Source organism: Natrix helvetica (assembly GCF_964273705.1).
Source record: "Natrix helvetica genome assembly, chromosome: 1".
Classification (NCBI taxonomy): Eukaryota; Metazoa; Chordata; class Lepidosauria; order Squamata; family Natricidae; genus Natrix; species Natrix helvetica.
In genome coordinates, this window is record NC_138548.1 from 15,892,784 (window position 1) to 15,908,731 (window position 15,948).

The 15,948-nt window shown below is 43.3% G+C and overlaps 1 protein-coding gene across 2 annotated transcripts in view; it reads left to right on the forward strand.

The window, feature by feature from the left end:
* AP3D1 (adaptor related protein complex 3 subunit delta 1) overlaps positions 1 to 15,948 on the forward strand; it is a 68,660-nt gene that overhangs the window by 11,266 nt on the left and 41,446 nt on the right. For both annotated transcript variants that reach the window (XM_081967555.1, XM_081967554.1), the window contains exons 2-5: positions 6,190 to 6,285; positions 11,108 to 11,188; positions 12,862 to 12,942; positions 14,422 to 14,529. In XM_081967555.1, coding sequence (XP_081823681.1) covers positions 6,190 to 6,285; positions 11,108 to 11,188; positions 12,862 to 12,942; positions 14,422 to 14,529 — 366 coding nt within the window. The remainder of the gene's footprint in view (positions 1 to 6,189; positions 6,286 to 11,107; positions 11,189 to 12,861; positions 12,943 to 14,421; positions 14,530 to 15,948) is intronic.

The following is a 15,948-nucleotide window of genomic DNA, read 5'->3' on the forward strand; positions in this document are numbered from 1 at the left end:
AAGAACACCTGTGTAAACAATCTGTACTCTTCCTACTATCACTCTCAGTAAACAAACAGAGAAACCTTGAAGTGTCAAATGATCAAAGAAAAAAAGGAAAGAAAAACAATGATTCCAAGCCTCCAGCCTCTTAAGTGGCAGTGTTACTTCTTTTCCCTCTGTTGTTACAACCCTCTTTATATTCCTTTTTATATCTTCTTTATGTTCCAAATTTAAAAAGAAAACAATTCTTAAATGGAGAAAAAAAAACCAATCCAATCGAGCATTATAAAAAAAAAGGAATTTTCAGCTTCAAAGGTTGCGTTTCTGTCATCGGAAATAAGAGCTTCTCCTGAATCCATCAGGGACTGTGGTGTCTCTGAGATCAGCAGGATGTACTCTTCACTATAATAATAATAATAATAATAATAATAATAATAATAATAATAATAATAATAATAATAATAATAATAATAATAATAATATTTAATGCTTCTAGACCGCCCCCTCTCCCGCAAGGGACTCGGGGCGGTGTACAGTTCATACAAAATATAACAGGATGCAATAAAATTAAATTAAATATGTACAGTTGACAATTGACATGGAGGAGGTTAAAATGTAGTTAAAAGAACTGTACAAAGCAGATATAAAATAAATTCAAACCCCTAAAAACAAATACAGTAAATTTAAAAAACCCTAAAATAACCAGATATAATACATTTGCCAGGAGGGACAGTTGAATTATGCCAGGCCTGCTAGTCGGAACAGGTGGGTCTTCAGTTTTTGCCGGAAGGAGCGGAGGTCAGAAGTGGTTCTAATGTCGGGGGGGAGGTCATTCCAGAGGGTTGGGCCCATCACAGAGAAGGCCCTACTCCTCGGTGTCGCCCGCTGGCATTGCCTAGTGGACGGCACCAGGAGAAGTCCCTCCCTGTGTGAGCGTATTGGCCGCAGGGATGTATGTGGGAGGATGCGATCCCGCAAGTAACTAGGTCCCGTGCCATGGAGCGCTTTAAAGATGGTAATCAGCACCTTGAAACGCACCCGGAAAACCACAGGCAGCCAGTGCAGCTTGCACTATCACTGTCTCTGCGGGACTCTTTAGGTCCAAATGGACCGTCCAGCGGCAGAAATATCGACTGCGATCTTGGAGCTCCAAGATCGCATGTCGTGTTGTCACGATGTCAGCTCCTCCTGTCTTCCCCTCCACTTTCATTCCCCTTCCCAACCTGACTATTTCCCAACTTTTTTAAGGCTCTTAAACCTCTTGCTTACTATGATCTGAATGGCTTCTGCCTATCCCTTTCCCTGCCCCACAATGACATTCAGTTCTCTCCTTCTTCTCTAGGTCTCATGTCAGGATTTAATGTGGTTTGCCAGAATTAAGTTTTGATCTAATGCCAAGTGGCTGTCTAGCTTTAGGCCGTTGTTTCAGTTAATGTACCTGCTTTGACCTTCAGTAAACAGAAAGGGTGTAAATTGCTTTGGTGATATCGTGCCTGAAATACATCTTATATGTTTTAGATTAATGTTTCTGTAGCTGCCATGAGTTGCTATTGCCTAGCTGATTAATATGCACTGCAAAATATGCAGGAATATATTCCACAGTGGCCCAATTGCAGTTCAGAATGACTCTTGGTTTAAGTGTGTTAAAAATCACACTTGACCTTCAGCAGCTTCAGATGGGAGAACGAAGTGTGATGGTGAGGGGGAGAAGGCAGATCTTTCTTCTTGCTAATCCTGTTCCTCCTCCATATAGTGTTCTCAGGATACTTTATATTTTCAATGAAAAGCTCCAAGTCTCCATGGCTATCATTCCATCCTAGCAAGAACCTTTCTGATAAGGAAAGGACACTACCTTTGAGATACTGTGTTCTGAACATTATTGATCATTATTTCAGTCATAATATTCGGATGTTTTCCTGAGCACACATTATACTATAGTCTCCCCAGAATGCATAGCATTCTCAATGCTCATAGAAGAGAGCCAGTTTGGTGTAGTGGTTAAGGCATCAGGCTAGGAGACTGTATGTTATAGTCCTGCTTTGGACACAAAGCCAGCTGGGTAACTGAACCAATTACTCACTCTCAACCCTAGGAAAAAGACAGAGGCAAATCACTTCTGAAAATCTTGCCAAGAAAATTTCAGGGACAAGTCCAGGTGGTCACCAGGAGTCCTGCCTGTCTCAAAAACATAGACAAATATGGTGAGAGAAAATTTAAATTTGCTACCAGAATTAGTCTCTGCTTTTGAAAAAGCCGAAATATATAGATACATTTGTGCATGCTTTTCAGATATAGCTATCACAGATCATTTATTGAGATCTATATATGTAACCTTTGCAGACAAGGCTGGCAATAAGAAGGATTTAAAATTTTTATGTATAGTACTTCCCTACTACTAGCACCCCTTCAGCTACTCAAATTGTTGCTCCATATTCCATTGCAAAAAAGTTCCATGGCCTCAAATTCCAATACTGTAAGTCCTGTAAATTCAGTGTAATTTTCTGTAAGTCCCTAGACCATTCCAGTGGAATTTCTGGACTGATATGTTTGGTCTACACCCATTAAAGGAAAACTGCATTATGGTTTTTCTAAATGTTTCATATGCATTTTCCTGTCTTTTCTTTTTGGTGTCAGAATCCTTGCTGTTTGGGGGGGGGGGGCAGTTGCCTTTGGCTTATTGTCAGAACTACACATGTAGAGCTCAAGCTAACTATTATGTTCTGCCTATAATACAAGAAATCTCCTTGTTCTGGCAGCCCACTCTTGGGAACAATTAAATAAGTCTTCAAGGAACTGGAGGGAAGGAATCAGTCCTAACCCTTTTGCTGGTTGTGCAGTGACTACAGGCTAGCTCCATGCTTGACCCCTTCTCTCTCCCAAACTGGGTATTTCCCAACGCTTACATAAATATCAGATTGGTTTTGCTTAGTTTTTATCTTACTGTTGAGATTCAGAGGTGAAGTTTTTTTCACTTGTGGGTTTGCTGTCAACAGGTTGAACTACCTATTGTTATCCACACATTTTGCTGAGGTTTTCAGAATGGGAAGTATAAGAACTGTTCAGCCTGATCTGGAGAATTAGATATGCTAGTGATGGACTCTATAGCATCTGTATGCTTCTGCTGTGACATAGCCATCAAATATTTAGTGTGAAGTATTATATACTAAAAGATCTATTGCATACTGAACAAGGAGTTCTCTCAGCATCTCATATTCCAGGTGGAATTGTGAAATTTGAGTCTTTTTGCTTGTTTCAAAATTTGAAAGCAATGGAGTATGACCATCAGTAGCTCAAATCAGCATCCATGGAGTTATCTTTTTTGTATCCCAGGAATTAACATGGCAAGAAAGTATTCCAGTCATTCTGTAAAGTCATCCAGAGAATTGGATGATTAAGCAAGGACATGAACCATGTTGTGTTTCATCTATGCAATTAACAAAGGTTCTGAAGGCCATGAACTGAGACTCACATAGAGCTATCCAATCTGAGCCTATTTCGAGCAAAGAGATGTTTCAGATGTTTATACCGTAATTAAAGCCTTTGATTTGCATATTATAGATAGTTCTCAATTTACGAAAACAATTGAGCCCACATGACTCCGGGACACTGCAACTGTCATAAATGAGTCAGTTGCCAAGTGTCTGAATTTTGGTCACGTGATGCTTCAATGAAAAATGTCATGTCATTTTTTTTCAGTGTCATTGTAAATGAATTATGAATTATTGTAAATCGAGGACTACCTGTCACTTGAAACATGACATTGAAATTTAATTGAATTTCCAGTTGCACATTCTTAAAATTAATCGTTTCCAAATATGTCCTCAGAAATTAAGAATTCCTTGAGCCTTTGCACTAACTCTCCCCTAGCATAGGAGAATTTTGTACACATTTCCCTGCGAATCATTGCTCTGGTCATTTTATCAAGGCTGAGTAAATTCAGTTACTTTTATTGAAGCACAGAGAAGACGCTGCATGTTGCATCTTTGTGCGGTTTCCTGGTCTGACCTTCTGAGTGTCAAGTATGAAAGGCCATTCATTCCTCCATATTTTTTTCCTAATTCCAGAGCAGTTTACAAAGATGAATTCTAGTTGGACTATTTGTCTGATATAATATTATCTATTTTAACAGGCGGTCGTTCCCCAAAATATCATGCTAGAGAAGGGGCTTCTGTCTTGCTACCTGAGCTCTTTCACCACTTGAACCTATGACTGTCTGCATTCAGAGCGGATGCTTTAGAACAGAGCTGTGTACTCTTTCCTGATTTTTGAAAATTTCCATCTTAAATTTATGTTATTTGGCTTTGAATTCTTACTGAGGGTTGCAGAGCTTCTCTTTCTTTATCTGGCCCTTTCACCAATCACTTAACGTGCCTCAGTGAGTTGATAGGACAAAATCCTGTGACTAAAAGCATTTTCCAAGAAGCAAATGTTGGGAGAGTCCACAGTGTTGGGTGTGGCTGGAAGAAATCTGAAACCATTGGGCAGAATCAGATTAACTGCAAGTTTGCACAATCCTCCCAATATCCTGCAAGCTTGAGATGAAGTATTGGAAAAGAGCTGTCAACAATCGGAAGCTCCACAATTGCTCCTTTAATGCTTCTTAATTTCAGTTCCAAATACTTTAGTCAGTTGTGAAGAAGGGTTGAGATTTGTTTGGCATTTAAAATAGATGTGCATTTTTAACTGCATGTTAACACAAATTTATTCATGTATTTCTCAGATAATTTCATGGCAAAGGTAGGTTTTTTAATGAAGAACGTTCCAGGAAGCCACATTACTGGCCAGAGCCTACTACAACTACCTGTAATATACTACAGGTAGTTCTCAGTTTACAAGCATAATTGAGAATAGGAACTTAACATTACAGTCATAAAATGAAAAAAATCACATGACTGCACTAACTTGTAATGTCCAGCAGCTAGTTGTAATTATTAAGCAAATCATGGACGATTGTTGTGCAACATTACATGATTGTAACTTGCAGCTTCCTGCTAGCTTCCCCATTAACTTTGTTTGTGGAAAGCCATTAGAGAAAGTTATAATTGTCCATCACATGACTGCAGGACACTGAAACCATCCTGAATGCTCATTAATTGCCAAGCTCTTGAATCATTACATGACCATAGGAACGCTATGACGGCCCTTGAGGACATGTCATAAAAGCCTCTTTATTTAGTGTCATCATAACTTTAAAAAAATCAGTGATGAGAGATCACTAAGTGAGGACTTATTGTAGATCATGTATTTCCTACCCTGCTAAGACTATTAGACTAGATCAGTGATGGCAAACCTATGGCACGCGTGCCACAGGTGGCACACGGAGCCATTTGTCAGGGTACATGAGGCGCTGGCCAGCTGAGTTCACCCTTTTTAAAAGCCATTTTTCACTCTCCCCAGGTTCCAGAGGCTTTATAGGAGCCTGGGGAGGGTGAAAAGAGCCTCCCCCCCACCCAAGGCTCTCCAGAGGCTTCATGAACTTCCCTGAAGCCTTCGGAGCGCAAAAAACCAGCCCTATAGGCAAACCGGAAGTTCAGGAACGGACTTCCTGTTTGCTCTGAGGGTCGTTTTGACTGCTCCGGAGGCTTCAGGGAAGCCCCTTGAAGGTCACTGAAGCATTCGGAGCGCTTAAAACGACCCTCCGAGCAAACCGGAAGTTACTTCCGGTTTGCTCGGAGGGTAATTTTGACTGCTCCGGAGGCTTCAGGGAAGCCTCCCAAAGGTCCCTGAAGCCTCCGGAGGGCTTCCGGGGGTGCGGGGGGAGGCTGTTTTCGCCCTCCCCATGCTCCTATAAAGCCTCTGGAGCCTGGGGATGGTGAAAAAAGCATGCACAAATGGGGGGGTCGTGCCTGTAGTGTGTGCATGTGCACTGGGGGGGGTCATGCATTGCATTATGGGTGCAGCACACCTGCACACGACCCCCCCTGTGCTCCCCCCACTTATGGCACGCAAGCCAAAAAAGATTCGCCGTCGCTGGACTAAATCATGATTTGACATAGCAGACTCCCAGTTTCGACTGCCTTCTTCCATTCCAGCTCTTAAAGACAGGCAGTCCTTCTGCATTTCAGCATAGAAATTGTTACCTGTGTCCTTAGGGCAGATAATCTTAATATTTGTGAATTGTTTTACAGCTATTGGTAATTTGGGTAGTTCTGGCTTCACAAAATCCTTTTTATAACCAATGACCTCACTTTTCTTTTTCTTTTCCAGGCAAAGTACATCTCTCAATGCATTGATGAGATCAAACAAGAACTGAAGCAGGATAATATTGCTGTGAAAGCAAATGCTGTTTGCAAGCTCACCTATGTGAGTATTTTCTTCATTTAGAATGTCCTAAGATAGAATATTGAATGTTCCAGAGCTGTTCATTGATATATTAATAGCATTTTACTTCTTGGAAGATCTGGTAAAGGATGTGATCGCTTTGTGGTTTTGAGCTTGCCTTCCTATATTTGTGTGCCTTTGAAAATCATTTGGAAGCTGCACTGGTACAGTGCATAGCAGTACAAGCAGTGATGGGTAGCCGTGCTATGCCCATATTCTGTGAGCTGCCCTATTTACCAATTGACTTCCTGGTGCAATTCAAAGTTAAGGTTGTTATCTTTAATACCCTACATGGCATAGGGCCTATTTATTTAAGGAATCGCCTATTTCCTGTGGTTTCTGCCCATCCTATAAGATCGGGCAGAATTGGCTTACTTTGGGAACTTGTCAATTAAGAGTCTTCAGACTGGCTAGGTTAAAGCTATATAAGTGGCTAGGTTTGACTGGTCTGATGAAATGTGTTGGGTGGGCCCAACTCCTTTAATCATTTCTCTTTCAATCATTTTAAAAATACAGGTTGGCAGAAATGTTATGTTGGCCATATGATTTGATTTATAATAATTGGATTGTTTTAGTCTGGACTGCCTATAGGGTTGTATGTTTTTAATGTATTTTATTATTTTTAATTTGCATGGTAAGCAGCCCAGCCTATGGAAGTGGGCAGCTATAATAAATTTCAAGTGATAATAATATGCAGGCACTTAATTTAAAAGCTTGTGTTTTATATTGATTGTGGTGTTCTTTGCTGTTTTGGTATCGCTTTTGGTTATAAATATATTGTGCGATACCCTTCAACTGTAAGTATCATTATGCAAAGAACAGAAAGAATAAGAAATATAGCAAAAGAAACTAGAGAAATGAAGAATGAAAATAAAAAAGTAATCACCAGCACCATCATATATCTCTCGCTATACTTTGCCATCGTTGCAAACCTTCCTTGTTTCTACCACATTGGCATATATTGGCTTTTATAAGTTGTTTTAAAGTTATAATTACAGTTACAATACAATAGCAGAGTTGGAAGGGATCTTGGAGGTCTCCTAGTCCAACCCCCTGCCTAGGCAGGAAACCCTATACCAGTGATGGCGAACCTTTTTTGGCTCGCGTGCCATAAGTGGGGGGAGCGCGGGGGGGTCGTGTGCGGGCGTGCTGCACCCATAATGCAACGTGCCCCCCAGTGCGCATGCGCGCACAACGCGCCCATTTTTGCATGCTTTTTTCGCCCTCCCCAGGCTCCAGAGGCTTTATAGGAGCCTGGGGAGGGCGAAAAGAGCCTCCCCCGGCCCCCGGAGGCCCTCCGGAGGCTTCAATGAACGTCCGGAGGCTTCCCTGAAGCCTTCGGAACACTTAAAACCACCCTCCGAGCAACCCGGAAGTGACTTCCGGGTTGCTCGGATGGTCGTTTTAAGAGCTCTGAAGGCTTCAGGGAAGCCTCGGGACGGTCCCTGAACAGGCACGAGACGTGCGTCTCCATCGCCTGGGCCTGGATCGCCTCCGCCGCGCGGCGCCTCGGGCCCGGCGTCCTTGCACCGCTTCGCCCAGCCTCTGCGCGCTCGCCAGGGCCCAGCATTCACATCGCTGCAGCTGCCGCCGCCAGGGCAGGCGCGGCCGAGGCCTGACGGACTTCCCTTCGGCCGAGCCCGTCCTGGCGGCGGCGGCGGCAATGTGAAGACCGGGCCCTGGCGAGCGCACAGAGGCTGGGCGGAGTGGCGCAAGGGATCGAGGCGGCCGTCAGGCCTCGGCCGCGCCGCCCTCGCCTCCTCCTCCTCCTCCTCCTCTAGCCGCGCCACGTCAGGCAGGCGTGATCCCGGCCTCAGGCGCCGCCGCGCTGCGCTCAATAGTCGCAACTCAGCTGCCTGCCGCCTTTCCCCTCCTTTGTCTCCCAGCCGGGGTGGCCCGCCGCCGAGTTGCGACTATTGCCGCCGCTGCTGCCGCCGTTCACAGGACCCGCCTCTCACCCTCTTCCTCCAGTCGGCAGGCTCCGATTCGTTCGCTGCCTGTCGGGCCCTGGCACCGCGTTCGAGCCAGAGGGGGAAAGGAGGAGAAGGAGAAGGAGGACAACAAAGCCCCCTTCGCTTTCCCCGTCCCCCCCCCCTTTTGGTTTAATCCTTGCGACGCCCGCGCAAAGCCCCGAGGGGACGGATTCCTGTGCGGGACGCATGGCAGGAAGGCTATAGAGTCCCCCCTCCCTCCGCCGTCCAGACGGTCCCTGAAGCCTTCGGAACGCTTAAAATGACGCTCCGAGCAACCTGGAAGTCACTGACAGGGCAGCGCCTCGCGTGCTTCGCCATCACGGCCCTATACCATTTCAGACAAATGGTTATCCAACATCTTCTTCAAGACTTCCAGTGTTGGGGCATTCACAGTTTCTGAAGGCAACTTCTGTTCCACTGATTAATTGTTCTAACTGTCAGGAAATTTCTCCTCAGTTCTAAATTGCTTCTCTCCTTAATTAGTTTCCATCCATTGCTTCTTGTTCTACCCTCAGGTGCTTTGGAGAGTCGCTTGACTCCCTCTTCTTTGTGGCAACCCCTGAGATATTGGAACACTGCTATCATGTCTCCCCTAGTCCTTCTTTCCATTAAACTAGACATACCCAGTTCCTGCAACTGTTCTTCATATGTTTTAGTCTCCAGTCCCCTAATCATCTTTGTTGCTCTTCTCTGCACTCTTTCTAGAGTCTCCACATCTTTTCTACATCGTGGTGACCAAAACTGAATGCAGTATTCCAAGTGTGGCCTCACCAAGGCATTATAAAAAGATATTAACACTTCACGTGATCTTGATTCTATCCTTCTGTTGATGCAGCCTTGAACTGTGTTGGCTTTTTTGACAGCTGCTACACACTGCTGGCTTATATTTAAATGGTTGTCCACTGGGACTCCAAGATCCTTTTCACAGTTACTACTGTTAAGCAAGGTATCACCTATACCAGCAATGGCGAACCTTTTTTGGCTTGCATACCACAAGTGGGGGGAGCGCAGGGGGGTCATGTGTGGGTGTGCCACACCCATAATGCAATGTGTAACCCCCCCAGTGCGCATGCATGCACAACAGGTGCTTCCCCCCCCCATTTTTTCATGCTTTTTTCGCCCTCCCCAGGCTCCAGAGGCTTTATAGGAGCCTGGGGAGGGTGAAAAGAGCCCCCCCTCCCCGAGGCCCTCCGGAGGCTTCAGGGACTGTCCGGAGGCTTCCCTGAAGCCTTTGGAGCGCTCAAAACGACCCTCCGAGCAAACCAGAAGTGACTTCTGGTTTGCTCGGAGGGTCGTTTTGAGCGCTCCAAAGGCTTCAGGGACCGTCCGGAGGCTTCCCTCCGCCCTGACAAATGGCTCCGTGTCCACCTGTGGCACGCGTGCCATAGGTTCGCCGTCACAGACCTATACTGGACCTGTGCATTTTGTTTTTCTTGCCTAAATGTAGAACCTTACTCTTTTCGCCATTGAATTTCATTTTATTAGATAGTGCCCAATGTTCAAGTTTGTCAAGATCCTTCTGTATCTTTAGCCTATCTAAACCAGAATTTCCATCACCTAAACAAGGCAGTCGAAAAGTGTAACATCACATGACCCATCGCTTAGCAATAGCAATCCTTGCATTCCCAGTTCCTGTCATTAAGTGAAGATTGTGTGTTGTTAGGCAAGCTCCTACTCACAACTTTCTTTATACAAGACAATGACTTCATTATCATAAAATCAGCAGAAGCTGGCTGTAATATATACAAATTTGTCCTTTTTTCAGATAATATTGTTGCAATAAACTACTTTTCTACTAGTATTTGCATGTCTTAAAATTAGTAAGTTATTCCATCTGCTAAGTCAGAGTTCCCCAATGTTTCCAGCTTTGTGGACTGATTGGGGGAGGAAAGGGGATGGTTTCTCGTGAGCAGCCAGCAAGCATGCAAATGTGTGCAAGCCCGTTTGCACGAGCGGAGTACACAGGCGCCTGCTGCTTACGCAAATTGAGCACACACGCTCACCTGCTGTTTGCGCAAGTGAGGATGTGCGTGCACCAGCCATTTCGCAGCCCAGTTGCAAACACAGCCCACTAGTGGCTCATGGCCCACAGGTTGGAGACCCCTGTACTAAAGTACATAAACTCACCTTTTTATTCTAGACTTTTTTCTATGTGTATAAAAATAGTTGGCTCTGTAGTTCGTTTCCAGTCTTCATACCAACATGTTCTGTTACCTGTGAATTCCTGTTTTCCTATGAACCACAACAATGTAGATTATACCAATTCATTTTTGGCATACATTTTCATCCTTTCATTCATAGACACACCTTCACTTTGTTTTATAAATACATATGTATTAATGAATAATAAATAATACATGTGTTCCACTTTATAAGCTCAGACTGAGTTTCCCAACCAGGTAACACTTCTATATTTCATTTATTCATTAATTGATTTTTTTACAACATATTCCTCTTTTATTACAACTTAGAATTCTTCATATGTCATAGTTGTCAGATAATGAGCTCTTAAATATTGACCGTCATCCTAGCTGAGTTAACTACAAATACATTATTGAACAGTTTTAGCACAAGGCCAACCAAAGCACAGCTTTATTCAGGGTGTTTTTTCATTGCTCTATGCAAACTAAGTTTCTGATGTAGAGGCTATCTTGCAAGCCAAAATATGGGGCCCATAACTCAACAATCAGAAAGAATTCCTATATAGACTCAGGTTACAATATTCAGGCAAATATTTTATACATTCATTGAAATATATTGGGAACTTTGATTTATCCTTTGTTTTGATATTAATGCCTTATTTCTCCTCCCACATCCCATCTCTTTAATAGTTGCAGATGCTGGGCTATGATATCAGTTGGGCAGCATTCAACATCATTGAAGTAATGAGTGCATCCAAGTTCACTTTTAAAGTAAGTGGAAATTGGAGTGTTAGAAACCATCAAGAATTGCTGTTATTGATTACTTTAAATTCTGGGCAGAATGACCTTGTCAAAGCTGGGACCATAACAGTTTGTGTATCTCTTTAAAAAAAATCAAAATGTAAAAGCGGACTAAGTTCTATTCAGTAAAAGTTATTATACAATCTTGTTTTGTGTCAACAAAATGATATTTACTTTACAAAATTCTGATATTGCTAGTCAGTAAGATGTGTCAGAAGCTGTGCAGGGCGTTGAACCCTCATCATTGCTAGATGCCTTCTTTTGGGTCCCTCTCTGATTTTGTAATTTTGATATTGCCCATATATTTAAATACACTTTTACAGTTAGATCTAGAAAGTTAAATACTACATCCAGAACTATTTCTGTATTTCTTCCCTGACATTTTATATGTATTAAGTTATAGTTTATTGAGAGCCTCAACTGTTGCCCTAATGCAGTGGTGGGCAACCTTTTTTTTCAACTGAGCCAAATCTCGCCAAAACCACGATTGAAATTTATTTTGAGAGCCACATTTTTAAAACCAAAAATACATAGGATGGTACACTGTTTTTAGTTTCAATAAACTCTGGCATTTGAAGCACGCAAGTCTTAAAGCTGTCAAGTTACAAGATCCTTGCACCCCTAACCCTTTAGAAAAAAAAACCCCAGGGGTCTTCAAACCTGACAGCTTTAAGACTTGTGGACTTCAACTCCCAGAATTCCTCCTCCAGTCATATTGGCTCAGGAACTCTGGCATTGAAGTGTGCAAGTCTTAAAGCTGTCAAGTTGCAAGACCCTTGCACCCCTAACCCTTTAGAAAAAAAAACCCCAGGGGTCTTCAAACCTGACAGCTTGAAGACTTGTGGACTTCAACTCCCAGAATTCTGAGAATTGAAGTCCACCAAGGGCATCAATCATATTAGCCCAGGGATCTGCAAAATTGGCTCTTAAGACTGGTGGACTTCAACTCCCAGAATTCTGAGAATTGAAGTCCACCAGTCTTAAAACAGCCAACTTTGCAGACCCCTGTGTTAGCCCAAAGCCTGGTGCTGGGCCTTGCTCCCCCATTGGTGGAGCCCCAAGAAGCGAGGAGGGAGAAAAAGAGACGGAGGCCAAGGAACTCCCCCCCCCCCCCCCAGCAAAAATCTAACTGGGGAGCCGGGCAGTAGCAAATTAGCCAATCATGCGAGGAAAGCGAGGTCTGACCGGGTGGGCAGCGAAACTCCAGGGCTCTCTGTTCTAATTCCCCGTGAAAACTGTTGCCTCTGAAGCGTTTGCTCTACTGTTTGAACCTTTAAGTGCCCCTTTCCCTTTTTTCTTTTCGACCCACAATGATTAGGGAGGATCCTGAAGTCGGGCGGGGACGAGAAGCGAGGAGGCAGAAAAAGAAACTGAGGCTAAGGAGCTTCCCCCCCACCCCCTCCCAGCAAAAATCTAACCGGGGCCCCGAGAGGAGGGAGGGGAGCGGGCGCCCGGCACACAGAAGAGCCGCATTAAAATGTGTAAAGAGCCGCATGTGGCTCGCGAGCCTCGGCTTGCCGACCACTGCCCTAATGCAATTCTTTTGCACCATCTCTATATTTTACTTAGACTCCTTGTTTCTCAGAGGATGGTCACAACTCTATTGAGTCTTAGATAGTGATTACTTTTTATTTATTTTGCAGAGGATCGGATATTTGGCTGCCTCTCAGTGCTTTCATGAAGGGACAGATGTTATAATGCTGACAACTAACCAGATCCGAAAGGTAAATTCCCCCAAAGAGACTTGCATCACCTGTATTATAGCTATGTCAACTGTATTATACTTATGCTGAACTGTAGTTAACAAAGCTCTTTAAAACCAGACAGAATACACTTTGGCTTTATTTTCCATATTTTTTAAACTTTATTTTCAATGTGATAGCATTGAAAACAACTGAAGTCCTTTAAAAGAGACACTCTGTTTATCTGCACCAACGCAATGACAGTAGAAATGAGGAATACTGTAGTTTAGGGGTGTCAAACTGGCAGCCTGCAGGCCACACCCACCCCAGCTCTGCGAAGGGAAAAAACATCGTGAAACGTCACGTGACAGAAAGTTGACGCGGCGAGCTCGACACCCGTGCTGTAGTTGAAAAGCCCAATCTTCACTGCCTCTAACTTCTTCTCAGAAATCAGAGCACCAAGAAGGGTCTCCAAAGATGACCTCAGTAAGCAAACAAATTCATCTGAGGGAACAGTCACCAAGAAGAGTTTCTGTATATTTAAAATGATGAACGGTTAAGGGAACTAACAAAGAGCAGCCTTAGGAGTGACACAATGGCTGTCTTCCAATACATGAGGACTGTCACAGGGAAGAGAGGGTTGATTTACTCTCCCAAACACCTGAGAGTAGGATAAGAAGGAGTGGGTGGAATCTCATGAAAGAAAAATCCAGCCTGCAACTCAGGAGACATTTCCTAACAGTGAGAACAATCAGTGAAACATCGCCGGAGACTTTCAAGAAAAGATTCACAACTATTTGTCTGGGATGGTATAAGGCATGGGTATCAAACTCAAATCCTGGGGGCCGCATTCAGCCTGCAGGGTACTTAGATCTGGCCAGTAGGGCCGCCCTGGAAACAGTGAAGGACCGGCCCGTGGTGCTTCTGCCATCAAAAATGGAGCTCGGGAGGGCTACGTGTGCCCCTCCTGGGCTCCGTTTTTGCTGGCAGAAGGTTGCAGGAGTCCATGGCAGCTGAAAACAGAGTTTGGGAGCCCATTTTTGCTGGCAGAGTGCTCTGCCGCCAAGGTGCCCCTGACATGAGTTACATTGAGCTGGTCATGCCCACCCTGGCCCCGCCCATCCTGGCCCCCAGTCAAACACAACCTTGATGTGGCCCTCAACGAAAGGTGTTTGACACCCCCGGTATAAGGTCTCCTGCCTTGGGCAGGTGGTTGGATTAGAAAACTTCCAAAATTCTTTCCACCTGGATGATTCTGTTCTACTCCATTCTCTTCTTATTCTAATAATTTTAATTCTAATAATTATAATTATTTCTAGCCAAAAAGAGTTTTTATAGATGATACATTGGAGAGTGATGATACCTTAGTGATTGACATTTTCAAAAGTATATGTGATTGACAGTGAATTTTGAATGTGAATATTAAATCTGCAGCATACTTCCAAAAATTTAAAAATTATTTTTTTCCCCTCATTCACCTGTCCCCTCTCTTCCTCCCACTTTCCTACCTTACTGTTCTAGGACTTGAGTAGCCCCAATCAGTATGATACTGGAGTTGCGCTAACGGGTTTGTCCTGTTTTGTGACTCCCGATCTTGCTAGAGATTTGGCAAACGACATCATGACTCTGGTGAGTAGCTGGAGAGCGTCCGTCCACACTAACTGCATTGTTCACTCTGAGCAAAGCTCTTTGAAGTTCCAAATGAGGAAGAAATGTTTTCAAAGCAAATGAATATCAAGAGCAGCTGACTATAGGAGCAGTGGAGACACATTTTGTGGTCCAGTCACATGCAGTGAAATGTTGCAGAAAACAATGGTTACAGTCACAAATCTTTATTGACTGGTTTTTAAAATGCCCTTAGTTGAATTTGATTCCTAGTGACTGTAACATCATGTATGTAGAGCTTTTGGGCTACAGTACAGACATCATGCTATTGTTTGGGGATTTTTTTTAATCTTTCCAGTATAGTCCCTAGCCCTGTCATGGCAAACCTTTAGCACACGTGCCACTAGCCAGCTGGTCTTCAGGTTTCTGTCACGCATGCGCGCAGGGGCCGCACGCACAGGTGCAGGGGGTGAAGTGCATGCACGGGGGCCGTGCGTATGTTCCATTTTGGGGGTTCGGATGCACGCACGTGCTTTGGGCACTCAGTCCAGAAAAGGTTAGCCATCACTGCCCTTGCCCTAGGATTTTCTGTTTTTCTCCTGTCCAAGTACTAACCAAGTCCAAACCTATTGAGTGTTTTGAGATTGTTTGAGATGAACTGGGTAAGAAAATAGATTTCTGGTGCTTAATTCTCCCATTCTTTGATATCTAAAATTTAAACCTGCAGAGCAGACGTTCCTAAACCTTATGCCATTACATCTCCCTTTACTGTAATCTTAATGTACACACTTCCTAGAAAAATCCAAACATCAAAATTAACACAAATTAACAATGAAAATAATATAATGGCACTTTTATTTTTAATAAAGACATTTTTAAAAAAGGTCCTTCACACCTCTCTTAGGTTCTGCCTACATTTCCCTAAAAGGGGAACGCCCCAAAATTTGGGAAACCCTGATGTGAATAAATACACAGAAGTCAATAAATGGGAAGTTTTCAAGATTTCATAGGATTAATTCAATTATTAATGGGATTCCAGTCTAGTTTCCCATGACACAAATTGATTTTTTTTCAAAGGCAATCAAACTTTATTCAAATGTTATTTGAATATTAATTAACATCCATTAATTAAACGTAGTTTTATTTAAATGTGTTACCTTTTTAGTTACAAACAGGAATTCCTAACATTACCTTTTTTGTTCAAATGTCTTTCTTAGCAGAAATATTACATATGGATTGTTTAAAATTATCAATGTATTTATATATACTTAGGGTAACAAATTGTTAGTCTCAAGGTCAGAGCAAACTATCTGTTGTTAGTAGTTATTTTGACAGGTGGCATTGTGTTCTTTTCCTTTCATTCTGCCTTCCCCAAAACAACTTTCAGAGAAAGCCTGTTTGCTAAAATCTATGGTCAGACAGGCCTCCTGCTTGTGCATGGTA